At 38.8% G+C, this 16101-nt stretch overlaps 1 protein-coding gene across 1 annotated transcript in view; it reads right to left on the bottom strand.

Annotated features, from left to right (window-relative positions):
- RECK (reversion inducing cysteine rich protein with kazal motifs) overlaps positions 1-16101 on the bottom strand; it is a 283835-nt gene that overhangs the window by 129590 nt on the left and 138144 nt on the right. Inside the window, exons 10-11 of the mRNA XM_081343248.1 lie at positions 10775-10954; positions 1660-1872 (exon numbers count right to left, since the gene is read on the bottom strand). Of these exons, the coding sequence (XP_081199374.1) occupies positions 1660-1872; positions 10775-10954 (393 nt within the window). The remainder of the gene's footprint in view (positions 1-1659; positions 1873-10774; positions 10955-16101) is intronic.

The following is a 16101-nucleotide window of genomic DNA, read 5'->3' as shown; positions in this document are numbered from 1 at the left end:
ATCTCTTTACTCTCCTACCATCGGGTAGGAGATATAGGAGTATAGCCAGCCGCACCAACAGGCTGAAAAACAGCTTTTATCCGTGGGCTGTTAGGCTTTTGAACAGGAAATAATTTTCATAAACTTTATGCAGAATTGACTTGCGAGGCCGGTGTGTGGTGCAATTAGTTCACATGGTGTAATAAGATGGAGGGTTTTTTGTCACTGTGAGTTGGGGGGTGGGAGCACGAAGGGAGGGTCAGCTAATCTCAATGTATACATGGTTGTACTTTGATAATAAAGGTTCATTCTATTCTATTGTAGGCCTTTCTATGTGTTCCAAATCACCTCCTTCTGGAGATTTGACCTATATAATATGTATGTTTGCCAAAAAACCCAAAACCCTGCTAATGAATTTAGCAGCTTAAATTATTTATTCTACAATAAATTACCATATAGCATAAATCTTGAACTTTTACATAAGCAGTAAACTATGTATTATCACATTGCATGTGGGATTTCCATTAAAATTATTTTATTTACTTATTAGATTTATTTGCCCCCCATCTTGCCTCATGGCAAAAATTATAGAGGCAGGGGGATCCAATAACTTCATTCTAAATACAAATATATAGAATTTCTGCCAGTTCTTATTGTACTGATATTTTTCCAATTAAAAACATCTGGGATGAACTCTCAGACTATGAGTCCTTTACAATTCTTGAATTTGTCCAAAAATTATGCTCAGAGTAATTCACCAGTAGGCAGACCAGAAGTTCAGCCGAAGTATTTTATGTACATTGCACAGAACATTATTTGACTGTCTGCAGGCTTATTCTTCTCCACAATTTCATAGGTTTTGGATCTGCACAGCAGAACCTGACTAGACCCTATTCAATTGCATAATATATTAGGTTTATACAGTTTACTAAAAAATCTGTAAAAAAGGAATTTTGTAGCCATCTTATCTGAAAGTCAAACCTGAACTTGGTTTGATAACCCTGATTTGCACAAACACTTGAAACCAATTGTTGTTTGAATTTCCAAACATATCACATTGTTGCTTTTGTGCTTTCTTCTACTTGCTCAACTCTCCATTCTATATTTGCAAACAAATTACAAATTAATTTATATTTTTTATTTAAATATAAATAAAATATGCTTTAATAATTAAGAATAATTTTGGATCAGTTTTAGAACAAAATGCTGAAGCTTTATTTGTTGGAAATGCACTAATTAGTTCTAATCTCAGCTTTGCTTTCTACTTTCTTCATTTTGTTACTGAAATTACAATTTTTAAATACTACTGTTGTTTAATTTTCCTTATTCTATATGCACATTCAACTGAAAATTAACCCTCTTTGTGCAATCATCTAAATATTTAAAGAAAAAATGAGAATGTTGTTCTTGCTTTGACAGAGAATCAAGAACAAGCACACAGTGGTTTTCTCCAACACTCTCAAGATCTCTAAACAATCAGCTAAAAATTCTGAAGGACAGCTGCCCTTACATTAGCCTGATGATGAGTACAGGGTTCTTACAAGATATGACGTATTAGCATACTTGCCTCTACAGTTTTCAACTGAAAGTATGGAAGTACATGGAACCCCTTTTGTTATCTAGTCTTAACATTAATGAAAAGCTCTGAAAGAAGCTATTAAATGCTAAAAATCTACTTACTTGCAAATAATACTTCCTCTAGATTTACTATGACAAGGTTTAATTTGCAGTGAACAAGCAACTGCCTTCCACATTTCTGGTTGACATTTTTTAATATCAAGTACAGGGATATTTATAAAAGGCATCTTAATGCTTCCTTTTTCCCAGAGTTTCATATCATTCATAGCTCCTTGATCTGACTGGGCATTGCAGCTCCTGAAGAGTTCAGTAGGCCTTCAAGGAAAATGTCATACAAACAGAAGTCAACAATAATGTCATGATCTTTAGATAAAGATAATAAAAATAATAGGGTACATTCTTAGATAAAAAGCTGGATTTTGCCTAAAATAAAGAAAATGGACTGATGTATATTATTAATTATGTACCATCATGTCATTTTTCAACTTCTAGCAACCAAATAGATAGATTTTCTGTATATATTTATATAAATATATTTACATCTATTCCTAATCTGCTCTTTCAAGTTTCCCAAAAGTGATTTTATGCTTTACATAATAAAAAGATTTTTTGCAATCAAATGCTAAATTTAAAATATTGAGCCAAATTATTTGATTTCAATAATAGAACTGCATTAAAAATGTATAAAAAAAGCTAGACTTTGAAAAGAATTTCAGAAAGAACATACGTTAAAGCAGGAAATGAAAGCATTACCTAGAGTTAAGTTATTTTGAATATTTTATTTTTAAAAATCAGAAAGAGAAGCTAAATACACAAAGAATTTCATTAGGATCATAAATGTATATTTCTGGAAACTCATCTAAATAAATGCATACAATTACAGAAGTACAATTATATAATTGTGATACAATCAACATTTAAAGATTCTTAGATTGGAACTTCATAGAACTGAATTATAAATCAGACATGTCAAACTCGCCATGTCACGTGACGTCGCACAACGTATTGCGACTTTTCCCCCATTGCCGGCAATGGGGTGAGCGCAGTTTCGGCATGATGCATCCGGCCTGCGGGCCGCAGTTTAACATGCCTGTTATAGATGGTATTACATTATAGATATTAAAATAGAGAATAAATTAATAGCTGAGGATAATCAAGTAGAAATATTTACAAATATATTTTGGAATAATAAATGTAATTAAAAATTTTAATAATACAACTTGGGAATAAGATTTTAGTAACACAACCCCAGAATCAAAACTATTGCATATAAGAATCAGATTTTAATATCTTATATTAGAGACAATGAATTATCTTTAACTATGAAGATACTGTCAGAAGCCACCTCAGCCCAGATCTTAAGAAAGCAGGACTCTTGGAGACAAGATTTTCCAACCAGGAAGTTTTACTAAGAAATAGGAAGAAGCAGGCATAATAGACAGGTTCTGAGGAATTCCCTCACAGATCGATATTTTTAAACTGTCCCCAAGCAAAGCCCACCCCACAGTTCATTTGGTCAGTTCCGGATCAGCCAAGCTCCAGGTGGTAAGTCCATTGTGGGAAAGGAGAGATAACAGTCCGTTTGCAGCAGGACCATTTCCACCCTCCTCACACTTCATTCGGAGAAACAAACCAGATGCTGGAGGGTTGCATTTCTCCCTTTCCCACCCCCTTTCCTAGTTGCCCGTAAGTTGAGAGGAAATGCATAGTAAGAAAGCAATTGGTTAAATTGTGATGGATAGCAGGCAGGCGGAATAAACAAAGGTTACATTTAAGGGAGGAAGTGAAAGCCATAAAGCCCCATGCCTGTTCCTTCTCTCCCTTGGGAATGGCAGAATCCAGAAGATGAAATTTGGGTTTATCTCAGAGAAGATAGTTAGAAATGAAATATAAATGGATTCTGACATCCTGCCCCCTTTAAAAATAGGAGAGATCCACCTGTAGAGAAAACAAAAATATAGATGTTAGCCTGATTTGTTCGGATGAAACCTCTTTAGAAACTTAGGTGCTCTGATGTGATGTTTATGGACCCACTCATTTTCTGAAGAGGGAAGGTGTTTCCAAGCTACTGGGTATTGAATTGTTCCACGGTACTTTCTAGAATCTAGGATTTCTTTTACTTCGAAATGTTGTTCTCCTTCAACCATAAGAGGAAGTGGTGGTGGTGGTGGGGTTTTGACTGTAAGGGTGACTGTTGTAACCTTTTCAGCAAACTGCAGTGAAAGATTGGGTGTATTTGCCTAAGATTTTTGGGTAGTTTTAATTCTACTGTTACTGGGCTTATGATTCTTTTAATTGGAAAAGGTCCTATATATTTTGGTCCAAGTTTTTTACAGGGCTGTAGGGATTTCAGGTATTTTGTAGATAAATATACCATTTCTCCTACTCTGAATGGTGTGGGTTTGACTCTTTTTGTCTGCCTGTGCTTTGTATGCTTGCCTGGCTTCGTCTAAAACTTTCCTAACAATTGGCCAAGTGTTTTGCAATTGTGCAATCCATTCTTTCAGCGATGGGATTTCCAGTTCATTTGGGATTAGTTCCGGCATAGGGTTGAAACTTTGACCAGTGGCTATTTGAAAAGGAGTGTAGCCTGTGCTGGAGTGGACTGCATTATTGTAAGCAACTTCTGTGAAGGGGAGTAGGTCCATCCAATTTGTTTGCTGGAAATTAATAAAGCATCTTAAGTATTGCTCAAGTACTGAGTTCCCGCATTCCGATTGGCCATCTGCCTGAGGATGATGACTAGATGACAGTCCCTGAGTAGTTCCTAAGAGGAATAAAAATTCCTTCCAAAATGAATTTTGATGTAAATTGCATTCCCCTATCAGATATGATGCGTTGGGGTGCTCCATGCAGCCTGTAAATATGCTGCACAAATAGTTTCGCTAAGGTTTTTGCGGTGGGAATCTTTTGTCACAAGATAAAGTGTACCTGTTTGGAAAACAAATCTGTAGCCCCCCAGATGACAGTGTTCCCGTTGCTTTCTGGTAATTCCACTATAAAATCCATGGCTTTTTCTTTCCAGGGGGCTGAGGGGTTCACCACTGGTTGTAACAGTCTGGGCGACTTCCCCTGCAGCCTCTTAGCCATTGTCCATGTTTGGCAGCTGGCCACATAACTTTCTATGCCCTTTTTCATGGATGGCCACCAAAACTGCCTTTTAGTTAAATGTAGTTTTTACAAACCCAAAATGTTTTGCTGATTTTGTATCATGGCACAACTGCATGAAATTGATCCTTTGGGTGGCAGGTATATATAACTTCTCTCCCACCCAGGGTAGTCTGTCTTTGATTGTGCACACGTTTATTTTTCTGGAACCATTCATCTGTTTCCAAAGACTTTCAGAATTCGATTCCAGATTGCCTATCCAACTGTGGCTTCATTTTAGCTTGGGGACTGATGGTTACTGGCACTGCCAGTTGTTGTTCAGGCATAAGTGGTTTAGAGTCAGTGGCTCGTATGCTGTTATATTGGGGCATATGAGACAGTGCATCTGCAAGGAAATTCTTTCCCTCTGGTAAGTGTTTAAGTGTGAAACAGAATCGGTGAAAGTGCTGAGACTAGTGGGCTTGGTTAGGAGTGAGTTTACTGGGTGTTTTTAGTGCTTCCAAATGTTTGTGGTCTGTCCAGACCTGGAAGGGGATTTTATTTCCTTCAAAGAAATGACGCCATGTAAGCAATGACCACCTCACAGCGTATGCCTCCTTTTCCCACACAGCCCAATGTTGTTCTGTCTCCGTGAGTTTCCTGGACGTATATGCACACGGTTGCAGTGCCCCATCATCATTTCCTGTAATAATACAGCTCCCATCACCGCATTGCTTGCGTCTGCCTGTATTATGAAAGGTTTATCAGGGTCTGGGTGTCTCAGTACGGGTTCGGCAGAAAAAAATCTCTTTAGCCTCTTGAATGCCGCTTGACATTCCATTGTGCACTTCAGGGGCTGGCTGGGTTTCACTGGGGGGGGGCTGTTTTCAACATGTTTTTGAGGGGCAGGGCTATTTGGGCAAACGAAGGGATGAATTGGCGGTAGAAGTTTGCAAACCACCCAGCAGAGGGGGAGGGAATAAAACCCAAACACCCCACCTCACCCCTGCTGCCAATCCTCAACAGAAATGCTCACAACAATGAAAACCTTGGACAGGAGGAAAAGCACCACCGGGTGGGCAGGCAGGTGTATTGCTCGACTGTGGCTTGGGAGGCACTTTTTTCAGTGCCATTGTAACTTCAAACAGTCACTAAGCGAACTGTTGTAAGTCAAGGACTACCTGTACTTCATCACTTTTTTCCTTTTTTTGATCATCAAAAAAAGGTGACTGGTGGTACTTGGATGTTGCCATATCCTAAAAGTGGTACAATGGATGAAAAGCTTGAAAAGCCCTGCTCTATTCTGCATTTTTTGGCTTACCAAAAAATAGGTTATCACCTTTTTCAAATGCCTTACTGAAATTCGAGTACACCATGTCCATTGCACTTCACTGGTCCACTAATTTAGTCGCTTTGTCAAAGAATGAAATAAAATTGTTTTGGAATGATCTGTTTTTGACAAATTTGTGTTAGCTTCTGTTTATAGCTTTGTTTGCTTCTAGGTGTTCACATATCTGTTGCTTGATTATCTTTTCTAGTATATTCCGATACTGATGTCAGACTGATTAGTCAATAGTTTCCCAGATGTGTGTGTGATGGGGTTTTTTTGGAAGATGGGAACCACATTAGCTCTTTTTCAGTCATCTGGTAGTTCCCAGGTGCTCAGGATCATTGAAAGACAAGGTTCAATGATTCTGGGGTCACATCTGCCAGCTCCTTCAGAACTCCTGGGATGTAATTCCTCAGGCCCAGTGATTTGAACTCATCTAGAGTGGACAGATGTTCTCTTACTATTTTCTTGCCTATTTTAATTTCAATTCCTAGTCTGTCTTTTACGGTTCTGTTTTTGGTAGGATGGGCTGTATTATCTTTATGTGAAGACAAATGCAAAGAATGAATTAAGCAGCTCTCTTTTTTCTCCACTGCCTGTTACTTCCTTGCCATTTTATCTCATTAGTAGACCAATTGTTTCCTTGACATTTTTGGTTTTGTTTTTTATATGTTGAAACCTTATTATTTTTGACATTTGTTGCAAGTCTTAATTCAGTCTGGGCCTTAGTTTTGCCAACTTCATCTTTGCAAGTTTGGGCTATTTGTTGTTATTTTGAATTAGTTATGTGTCCCTGTTTCCATTTTTTTATGCTTCTAATTTTTATCTCTCAATTCATCAGAGAGTTCTTTGTGTAACCATGCTGGTTTCTTCTTGGATTTCTTGTTTTTCTTTTTCAGTGGTACTGAGGTCAGCTAGGTTTTTATAATTATATTTTTCAGAGTTTCCCAAGCTTCTTGTTTTCCCCTTTAAAATTTTCATCCATGGAATCCTTCCCAAACTCTCTCTAAGTTGGTTAAAATCAACTCTTTTAAAGTGTAAGACATTGGTTTGATTATGTCCTATTGTTTGTGTTTGCAGTATATTGAATTCCAATATGATATGTTCACTCTCCCCCAAAGTTCCTGCACCTTCAAATTCCTCTTTTGCTTCTTCTCTGTTAATAAGAGTTAGGTCCAATATAGCTATCCATTTAATTCCCTCCTCTACCTTTTGAATGACAAAGTTGTCAGCTAAGTTGGTCAGGAACCTGTTCAATCTCCCACTTGATGCAGAGTTTATCTCCCAGTTGATGTCAGGGTAAAGTTCCCCATTATTATTGGGGTGTTTTCTACATATACAGGATAGTATATAACTATGGCAATATCTATGGAGATTCTCAGTCATTCAGGTCATGGTTGTCCCAAAGGTGGTTTTTCAGGAGGCAACTGGACTGCCTTGTTTCTCTTTGAACATGTTTTGCTTCTCATCCAAGAAGCTCCTTTAGCTCTGACTGGATGGTAGGGAATAGAAGGAGATGCAGACAACAGAGACTCAAGTGTTTAAGTCTCAGTGTACAACCATAACAAAGCCTGTCCATAATGGTTCCAAGTGGTGATGGCCATTAAATGAGATGGCCTCATTTAATGACAACTATCCTGTTCTCCCTAATGTGGTAAATGACCAAGTCAGTCATTAAGCAGAGCACCAAATGCCTCAAAAGTGGATTAGGCCCTGGGAGTCCTACTACAAGCCTGGATATGCCTGCTCTGGGCCTCCCACAAATCCTCCACCACAAATCCTGCATCTTCTTCCTCACTTGGTGGAGCAGTGGGCTAATGCCTCCTTAAGTAACACCAGCTGCCTGCAATTAGTGCAGGTTCGAGTCCCACCAGGCTCAAGGTTGACTCAGCCTTCCATCCTTCCAAGGTAGGTAAAATGAGGACCCAGATTGTTGGGGGCAATTAAGCTGACTTTGTAATAATGCCACTTGGGGTGTGTGTGAAAGCCCTAACAAGCAGGCATATACATAGAATGAAGGCTACTGCTAAGCTTGTAAGCCGCCCTGAGTCTTCGGAGAAGGGTGGGATATAAATGGAATTAAAATAAATAAAAATAAAATACTTATCTTTTGAAGATCTCTGGAGCCCAGGAGGCTACAATAGAGGAGGATGACAGGCTGCTCTTTTGCTAGCCACATAGCATGATCCCAGAAGCAACTGCCATTTTCTGAAAATCAGCATTGAATTGTGGCTGCTTGAAAAATGGCACCCACTTTTGGGAATGTGCCATGAGGATTAGCAATGGAGCATCTTGCTTTGCTTCACTATCAGGAGCTCTGCAGTGTTCGACAGTGCCAGAGTTCTGTGGAACACTACAGAACTTGCATTAGCAGAGGAAAGAAGCCTCTCCATTGCTGGGCTGCATGGCACCATCCCATTAGCAGCCATCATTTTCCACATGGATGCTTACAGGATCATGCTGCTCAACTGCAAGCTGCTGTTACTGGGCCACCTGCCATAGGCCCAGAAGTGGCCCCCATTTTCTAAGTGGCCACTGAATTGTTGTCACTTGCAAAATGGTGGCCATTTCTGGGATCACACAGCACAGTCTATCAATGAAGCGGCTTGCTTTGCTTTGCTAATGTTAGCTCTGCATTCTTCCATTGGAACATTAAAGAATGTTGCAGAACTTGAATTAGCAAAGCAAAGCAAGTCACTTTTGTTGCTGGACTGTGCAGCCTGATCCCAGATGCAGATGCCATTTTCAAAACAATCACAATTCAATGTGGCACATTCAGAAAATAGTTGTCACTTCTAGGATCACACCATTTGGGGGATGGGAGCAAAAGAATGGCAGGGGAGTGCTGTAGGATTCTTGCAGTCAGTCATAAAGGCACTGCAGCAACTGTAACATCAGGACCGGGTCATAAGGGGACCTTCAATTATGGGAGGGTCTGCCATAATTTCAATTGCTAAATAAGAGCTTGTTGTTGTTAGCTGCGAAGTCGTGTCCGACCCATCGCGACCCTATGGACAACATTCCTCCAGGCCTTCCTGTCTTCTACCATCTTCTGGAGTCCATTTAAGCTCACGCCTACTGCTTCAGTGACTCCATCCAGCCACCTCATTCTCTGTCGTCCCCTTCTTCTATTGCCCTCGATCTTTCCCAGCATTAGGCTCTTCTCCAGTGAGTCCTTCCTTCTCATTAGGTGGCCAAAGTATTTGAGTTTTAGCTTCAGGATCTGGCCTTCTAAAGAGCAGTCAGGATTGATCTCCTCTAGGACTGACCGGTTTGATCGCCTTGCAGTCCAAGGGACTCGCAGGAGTCTTCTCCAGCACCATAGTTCAAAGGCCTCAATTCTTTGGCGCTCAGCCTTTCTTATGGAAATAAGAGCTATCTGTAGGCTATTCTTTTAGAATAGCTTTAACTTGGTTTTTAGTTACAAGAAAGAGGTCTTGTGTAATGGTCCCACTGGAGCCTGGTTTGAAGGAAAAGGAGATGGAACTGGGACCATCTGATGGGGATGGTACATCTCCCTTGGCAAAGTTGGAGAGGCCAAGGGCTGAGGATGATGCTATCCCAGGCCCCTCAGGCAGTGGGGGTGTTGATCAACCGGATGGAGAGCTGCCTGTCCTCACAGACACAGGGGAGGATCAGCTGCAGACAGGTAGTAGAGCTGATAAGCAGTAGATCACTACTGATGAGGAACAGTTACCTCCCCCACTCGATCCAAGGGCACAAAGAGTAGAGCAGAGGCAAGCTAAAAGCAGGGCTGTGAGGCTACTTAGGAGAAGGTCACCCTGCCCCTCACAAGGAACACTTGGTGTGGGTTAACTTAAGAAGAAGCTGGGATGGGGGGGCAGTTTGTCTTTGCCAGGAACAATTGTTTGTTTTGGCTTACACTCCCCTACTCTAAAACTCTTCTCCTCTATCACATGCAGCTTAGGAATATACAATCTTTTGATCTGAGTCTCTTTTTAGGAAAGCACTATATTGCCAAACTCTCTCGTATTGTTCCTCCAGGTGCACATCCCATCATGTGTTTAATAGTTACCTTGACAGAATAATTTTTGCTTTGGAATTATACTATAGGGGTAATAGTTGGTTACTAATATCTATATTAGCACTTACATAAATATATATTAAAGATAATAAATAAATGATTTATTTTTGTAATGTTTAATTGCTAATTCAGATTAGATTTTGCTTATTATTAGGCATTAGGATGCTTAGGCTTTAAACAGAAATAGGAATATATATATATATATATATATATATATATATATATATATATATATATATATATATATATATATATATATATATATATATATATGTTGTAGTTAACAAAAACACTATTTAACCATCCAATTTCAGACAAAAGTTATTCTATCTTATTAAGATATTTAATTTAAAGCACTAACTACAAGTCAACGAGCTCTATGATCTTAATTATCATATCCTGGCTGCTTCCTGTAACTGACAAGATCTTAACCCATGCAACTATCATTCTTTTAAGTACGAGGGCAATTTGGAAATAAACCTCTGTTTGGTTATCAATGACAAGACACTTGCAGATACAGAACTTTTATTATACACATTAGAAAACTACAACATTACATTACTTTTCAACATAATTGCCATTCAAATTGAGGCACTTGTCATAATGTCTTACAATGTTTTAAATTCCTTCTGCAAAAAAATCTCTCGCCTGGGAATGAAGCCATCCAGATCCAGAATTAGCAAACATACTTTCTCCAACATATTTATATATTTCAAAACAATATTGTTTAAAAATATTGAGAAACGCTTTCTTACCTGTTATTAAAATTAGTGCAGAAAGTAAGATTTCTACAGCCGAGCTGACAAGGTTCACGTACATCTGCTAAGCAAGTCAACATGGAAACTTCAATGGGATTATATTCACAAAAACGATCAAATTCTTGCCAGCTTTGTGTATTGCCCCAGCTGCTTGTATAAAGTTTAGTGCACACATCTCTAAAAAGAGTACAAATATATATGAAATGAAATAAAAATGAAATATTTTATGTTTATACTTTAGCATATAGTTCATAAGACTTTTTGTCCCAAACATAAAGGAAAATATAAGGACTGCAAGAAGTTGTAGACTTTTAATTATGTCCAACTCATTGTTGATATAATCATGAAAAAGATTTTGCTAATAATCTTTTGTATAGTTACTGAAATTAGGTTCTACTGAACATAGCAAGTCTTACCGGTCTATGCCTAGGACCACGTTTAGAACCATTCTATTTTCTTCTTGTGTCTTAAAAAAGACACTGTTTCTGTTCTTCCTTGTTAGGCATATGGTGTTAGCCTACAATGTTGGGTTGAAAATATATTAACCATAATGCTATGGCTTTAAGAAGTTAATTGGCCAATGGGTGTGTAAGTGTTCTCATGGCCATAAGAGGAAGCTAGGAACGTAGCTTCTCTCTCTCTCTGAATTCACTGCTTTCTACTGTTACTGTTTTTGCTCTGCTGTTGGTTTACTACTGTTGTAAACCTGAACTGTGTATTGACCTCTGGACCGGTAAGAAGACTTTGTAGTTTGGATTACTCCTTGGACTGTTGCTATTGTGTATGACTTGGACTGTTTATTTTTTTGACTGTGCATTTTTGTTTTTACACCACCTCAAAGTAAAATACTTTTTGCTTTTAGAACTCAGTGTATTTCTGTGTGTGACTTTTACTGCTCTCAGTACCCTTCCTTGTCTGTGCAACTCTTTGGTAGCACAAGGAGACCTCTGCACAATAAATTCCTTAACACTGGTTATGGGCCCAGGCCTGTACTGAGAGTAAGTACACACAGTATTCCTAGCTGAGTTTGTATTTGGTGTAAAATGGCACAGGAACTGTTGTCAGGCATCTCCTGGATAACCCGGTTGGATGGGACAAACTATGTTTCCTGGTCCACAAAATGCTGCTTGCTTTTGCGCAAGGAAGGACTATGGGCTGTTGTAAATAACCCACCAGATACTACTGCTTGGGATCCAGATGACGAAGAGGATGCAAAGAAGTTAGACAACTTTAAACGTAGCAATGAGAAAGCTCTTTGCATTATTGGACTAACACTGAATGACCAGCAGCTTGTCCATATTCGTGGTGAGGAATCTGCTGCTAGGTGTTGGGGCGTTTTGCGAAGGCTTTATGTTCGTGACAGTGTGGGTGCACATATACACCTTACACGTAAGCTGTTTAGGGCTCGTTTGCAGAAGAATGGAGATATGCTGACCCATTTAAATTACATGAAGGCAACTTTTCAAGAGCTTCATGAAAAGGAGCTGATTTTTTCAGAGTTGCATCAGGTCTACATTATTCTGTCATCTTTGGATGAGAGTTATGATGAGTATGTTTCTTCTTTGGAAGTCCTGACCAGAGAGGAACTGACATTGACTAACATTACTGGGAGACTGCTGGAAGAGTCCAGAAGGAGGCGTGACAGAGACCAGCTGAGAGAGACACAGCCACAAGAGGAGCAAGAAATGTTATTCTTGTGGGGCTAGAGGGCATATAGCCAAATTCTGTAGAAAGGGTAAAAAACAGAATGTGAATAGCAGTGGGAAGGCTAAGAAGGGCATTGGTTTGGCTATTTCTGGTGAACCAACATCCAGAAACAATGAATTGTGGGTTGTTGATAGTGGGGCTTCACAATGCATTACTAAAGTGAAAGAGAGGTTTGTTAATATGAAAAACAGCAACCAATATGTTTCACTGGCCAATGGTTGGAGGATGAAGGCCTCTGGTGAAGGTAATTCCTATTGTCCATGCATTGATGAACAGTTACCTATGTTATATATACCTAAACTAAGATTCAACCTGTTATCTGTAAGGGAATTGGTTAAGGTTGGGTTTGTGGTAACATTCAGAGGGGAGCAATGCACTATTGAGAGGAATGGAACCTGTGTAACTGCTAATTTGAAAGATGGTTTATTCATTCTCACAAGTAACCAGGTTTGTACAGTTAAAGCTAACTCAATATGTGAGAACAAGAAGCCACATGATGAGTGTATACATTTATTGCATAGGCGGTTAGGGCATGTAAACTTTAACTCACTACGTAAAACAGTGGAATTAGTAGAGGGAGTTAAACTGAAGCCATGTAGTAAGTATTTGAATTGCAATGCCTGTAATCAGGAAAAGAGCAAGGCAACTCCTGCAAACAGGATAAACGGCTTCAAAACAACTGTACCTTTGGAAGTTGTGTTTGCTGATTTAATTGGACCCATGAAACCAAGTTTAGGAGGGTCATGTTATATTTTAAGTATATTGGACCACTACTCTAGATATGGTTTTTGTTATCTGCTTAAGTCAAAGGCAGATACTTTCCAACAATTTGCAAACTGGCTGAAGTTCGTGGAGAGAAAAACAAAGAGAAAGGTTCAGTGCATAGTTACTGATAATGGTACTGAATTTACAAACAAGCGTTTTGTTGATATGCTAGAATCTGCTGGCATTGAGCATAAACGTTCAGCCCCTTATAGACCTCAACATAATGCTTTTGTTGAGAGACGTGGGCAAACGTTACAAGCCATGATGAGAACCATGTTACAAGATTCTGGCTTAACAGATAGACTGTGGGGGGAGGCAGCAAAATGTGCAAACCATGTTCTGAATATAGTTGTTAATACTTCTACTGGTAAAATACCATATACTATATGGCATGGTAGAAGACCAAACCTTGATTACCTGCACACGTTTGGCACCCCAGCTTGGGTCCACATTCCTGCACAACTCAGGAGTAAAGGCCAACATAGGGCTAGGCAATTATACTTCGTAGGTTACGAAGCTAATCACAGATCCTATCGTTTCTGGGAACGAGGCACAACTAATGTATATAACAGTTCTAGTGCAAAATTCCTTGAGCACGTTGGTTGGGATAGGTTAGAGCAAGAAGCTGTTAATACTGATCCTCTAGTGTTTGAGGACTCCTCTGATAACGTAACTAGTAATGATAATACATCTCCTGTAAATATAAAAGATGAAGAGGAGATAGGGGAGATAAAAGAGGAATCAGAGGAAGGAAAGGAGTCAGAAACTCAAAGCCCTGTAATTCCCTGGCGTTCAATGCATATCAGACGTCCACCTGATCGCTATGAAGCAAGTGTAATATGTCAAGTTAGTGTAGAGCCATCTAACTATGATGAGATCAGGATGTATCCTGAAAAGGAACAGGCATCATGGAAAGCTGCAATGAACAGGGAGTTGAAGTCTTTGCAGAATCTTAAGGTTTATCAGAAAGCTAAACTGCCACCTGGTGAGCAAGCTATAGGTTGTAAATGGATATATAAGTTAAAGAAGGGTGTAGACGGGACTGTAACCCATAAGGCACGTTTGGTTGCACAAGGTTTTGCCCAAACTACTGAGGATTATGACGAAGTGTTTGCACCCAGTCTAAGGGCAACTACTTTAAGAGCAGCTTTAGTATGGGCGGCTAAAAACCAATATATGGTTAATCATGTAGATGTTGAAACTGCATATCTACATGCTCCATTGCAACATACTATTTATTTAAGAATACCACCAGGATTGACCAGTGATAGAGACCATGATTGTTGGGAATTAAAGAAAAGCCTCTATGGATTGAAACAATCAGGCTATGAGTGGAACAAATGTATAGTTAATGAGTTAAGTGCATTAGGTTTTGTAGCCAGTAATGCTGATCCTTGTTTGTTTAGAAGGGAACACAACGGAGCATTATCTTTTCTTTTATTATTCACAGATGATATTGCAATAATAACAAAAACTGAGTTAGAAGCACAAACTATCATTTCAAGATTGCAAAATAAATTCACAATTAGAAATCTTGGGAAAATAAGCCACTATTTGGGGTTAGATATTGTGAAAACGAATAGGGGTTTTAAGGTGTCGCAAGCCAGTAAGATATCTCAGTTATTAAAGAGATACAATATGGAAATGTGTAAACCAGCAAAAACTCCGATGGCTATGGATTTTAAGGACACTAATGTTGAGAGTCCTGTATTTGATAAGACTATGTACCAATCTTTGATAGGAAGTCTTATGTATCTGAGTAATTGGACTAGACCTGATATTTCTTACTGTATAAACCAATTAGCTAGGTACAACAATAATCCAACTGTTAGACACTGGCAATCAGCTAAACGAGTATTAAGATATCTGAAGCAGACTATTCACTACTCGTTATATCTAGAGCCAAATCGTGAGTTAATCCTTACTGCATATGCAGATGCGAGTTTTGCCTCTGATTCAAACACTCGTAAATCTACCTCAGGGTTGGCTATAATGTTGGGTGATTCTTTGATTGGATGGAAGTCTATTAGACAAAAACACATAAGCTTATCTACAATGGAGGCTGAATTTTCATGTCTATCAGTGTTATGTACAGAACTGCTAGTGTACAAACAATTATTGTTAGATATGGGTTTAAATGTAAATGATCCATTCATTGTGTATGAGGACAATCAAGCTGCAATAAAGATGGCTAATAATGCTGCAGTAAGAACAAGATCTAAACATACTGATCTTCGTTATTTAAATGTCAGACAATGTGTCAAAGATAAATTAATACAGTTAGAGTATTGTCCAACTGATGTAAATATTGCAGACCATTTTACGAAGGTACAAAGTGCTGTGAAACACAATGCTAATTGTGAAAGAATGTGCATAAGATTGTAAGAGTTATATATTATTCTACCCAAAGGGGAGAATGTTAGGCATATGGTGTTAGCCTACAATGTTGGGTTGAAAATATATTAACCATAATGCTATGGCTTTAAGAAGTTAATTGGCCAATGGGTGTGTAAGTGTTCTCATGGCCATAAGAGGAAGCTAGGAACGTAGCTTCTCTCTCTCTCTGAATTCACTGCTTTCTACTGTTACTGTTTTTGCTCTGCTGTTGGTTTACTACTGTTGTAAACCTGAACTGTGTATTGACCTCTGGACCGGTAAGAAGACTTTGTAGTTTGGATTACTCCTTGGACTGTTGCTATTGTGTATGACTTGGACTGTTTATTTTTTTGACTGTGCATTTTTGTTTTTACACCACCTCAAAGTAAAATACTTTTTGCTTTTAGAACTCAGTGTATTTCTGTGTGTGACTTTTACTGCTCTCAGTACCCTTCCTTGTCTGTGCAACTCTTTGG

The sequence above is a fragment of the Vipera berus genome (assembly GCF_964194415.1).
Source record: "Vipera berus genome assembly, chromosome: Z".
In the NCBI taxonomy this organism is placed as follows: domain Eukaryota; kingdom Metazoa; phylum Chordata; class Lepidosauria; order Squamata; family Viperidae; genus Vipera; species Vipera berus.
This window is presented reverse-complemented; position numbering and strand designations above follow the sequence as displayed.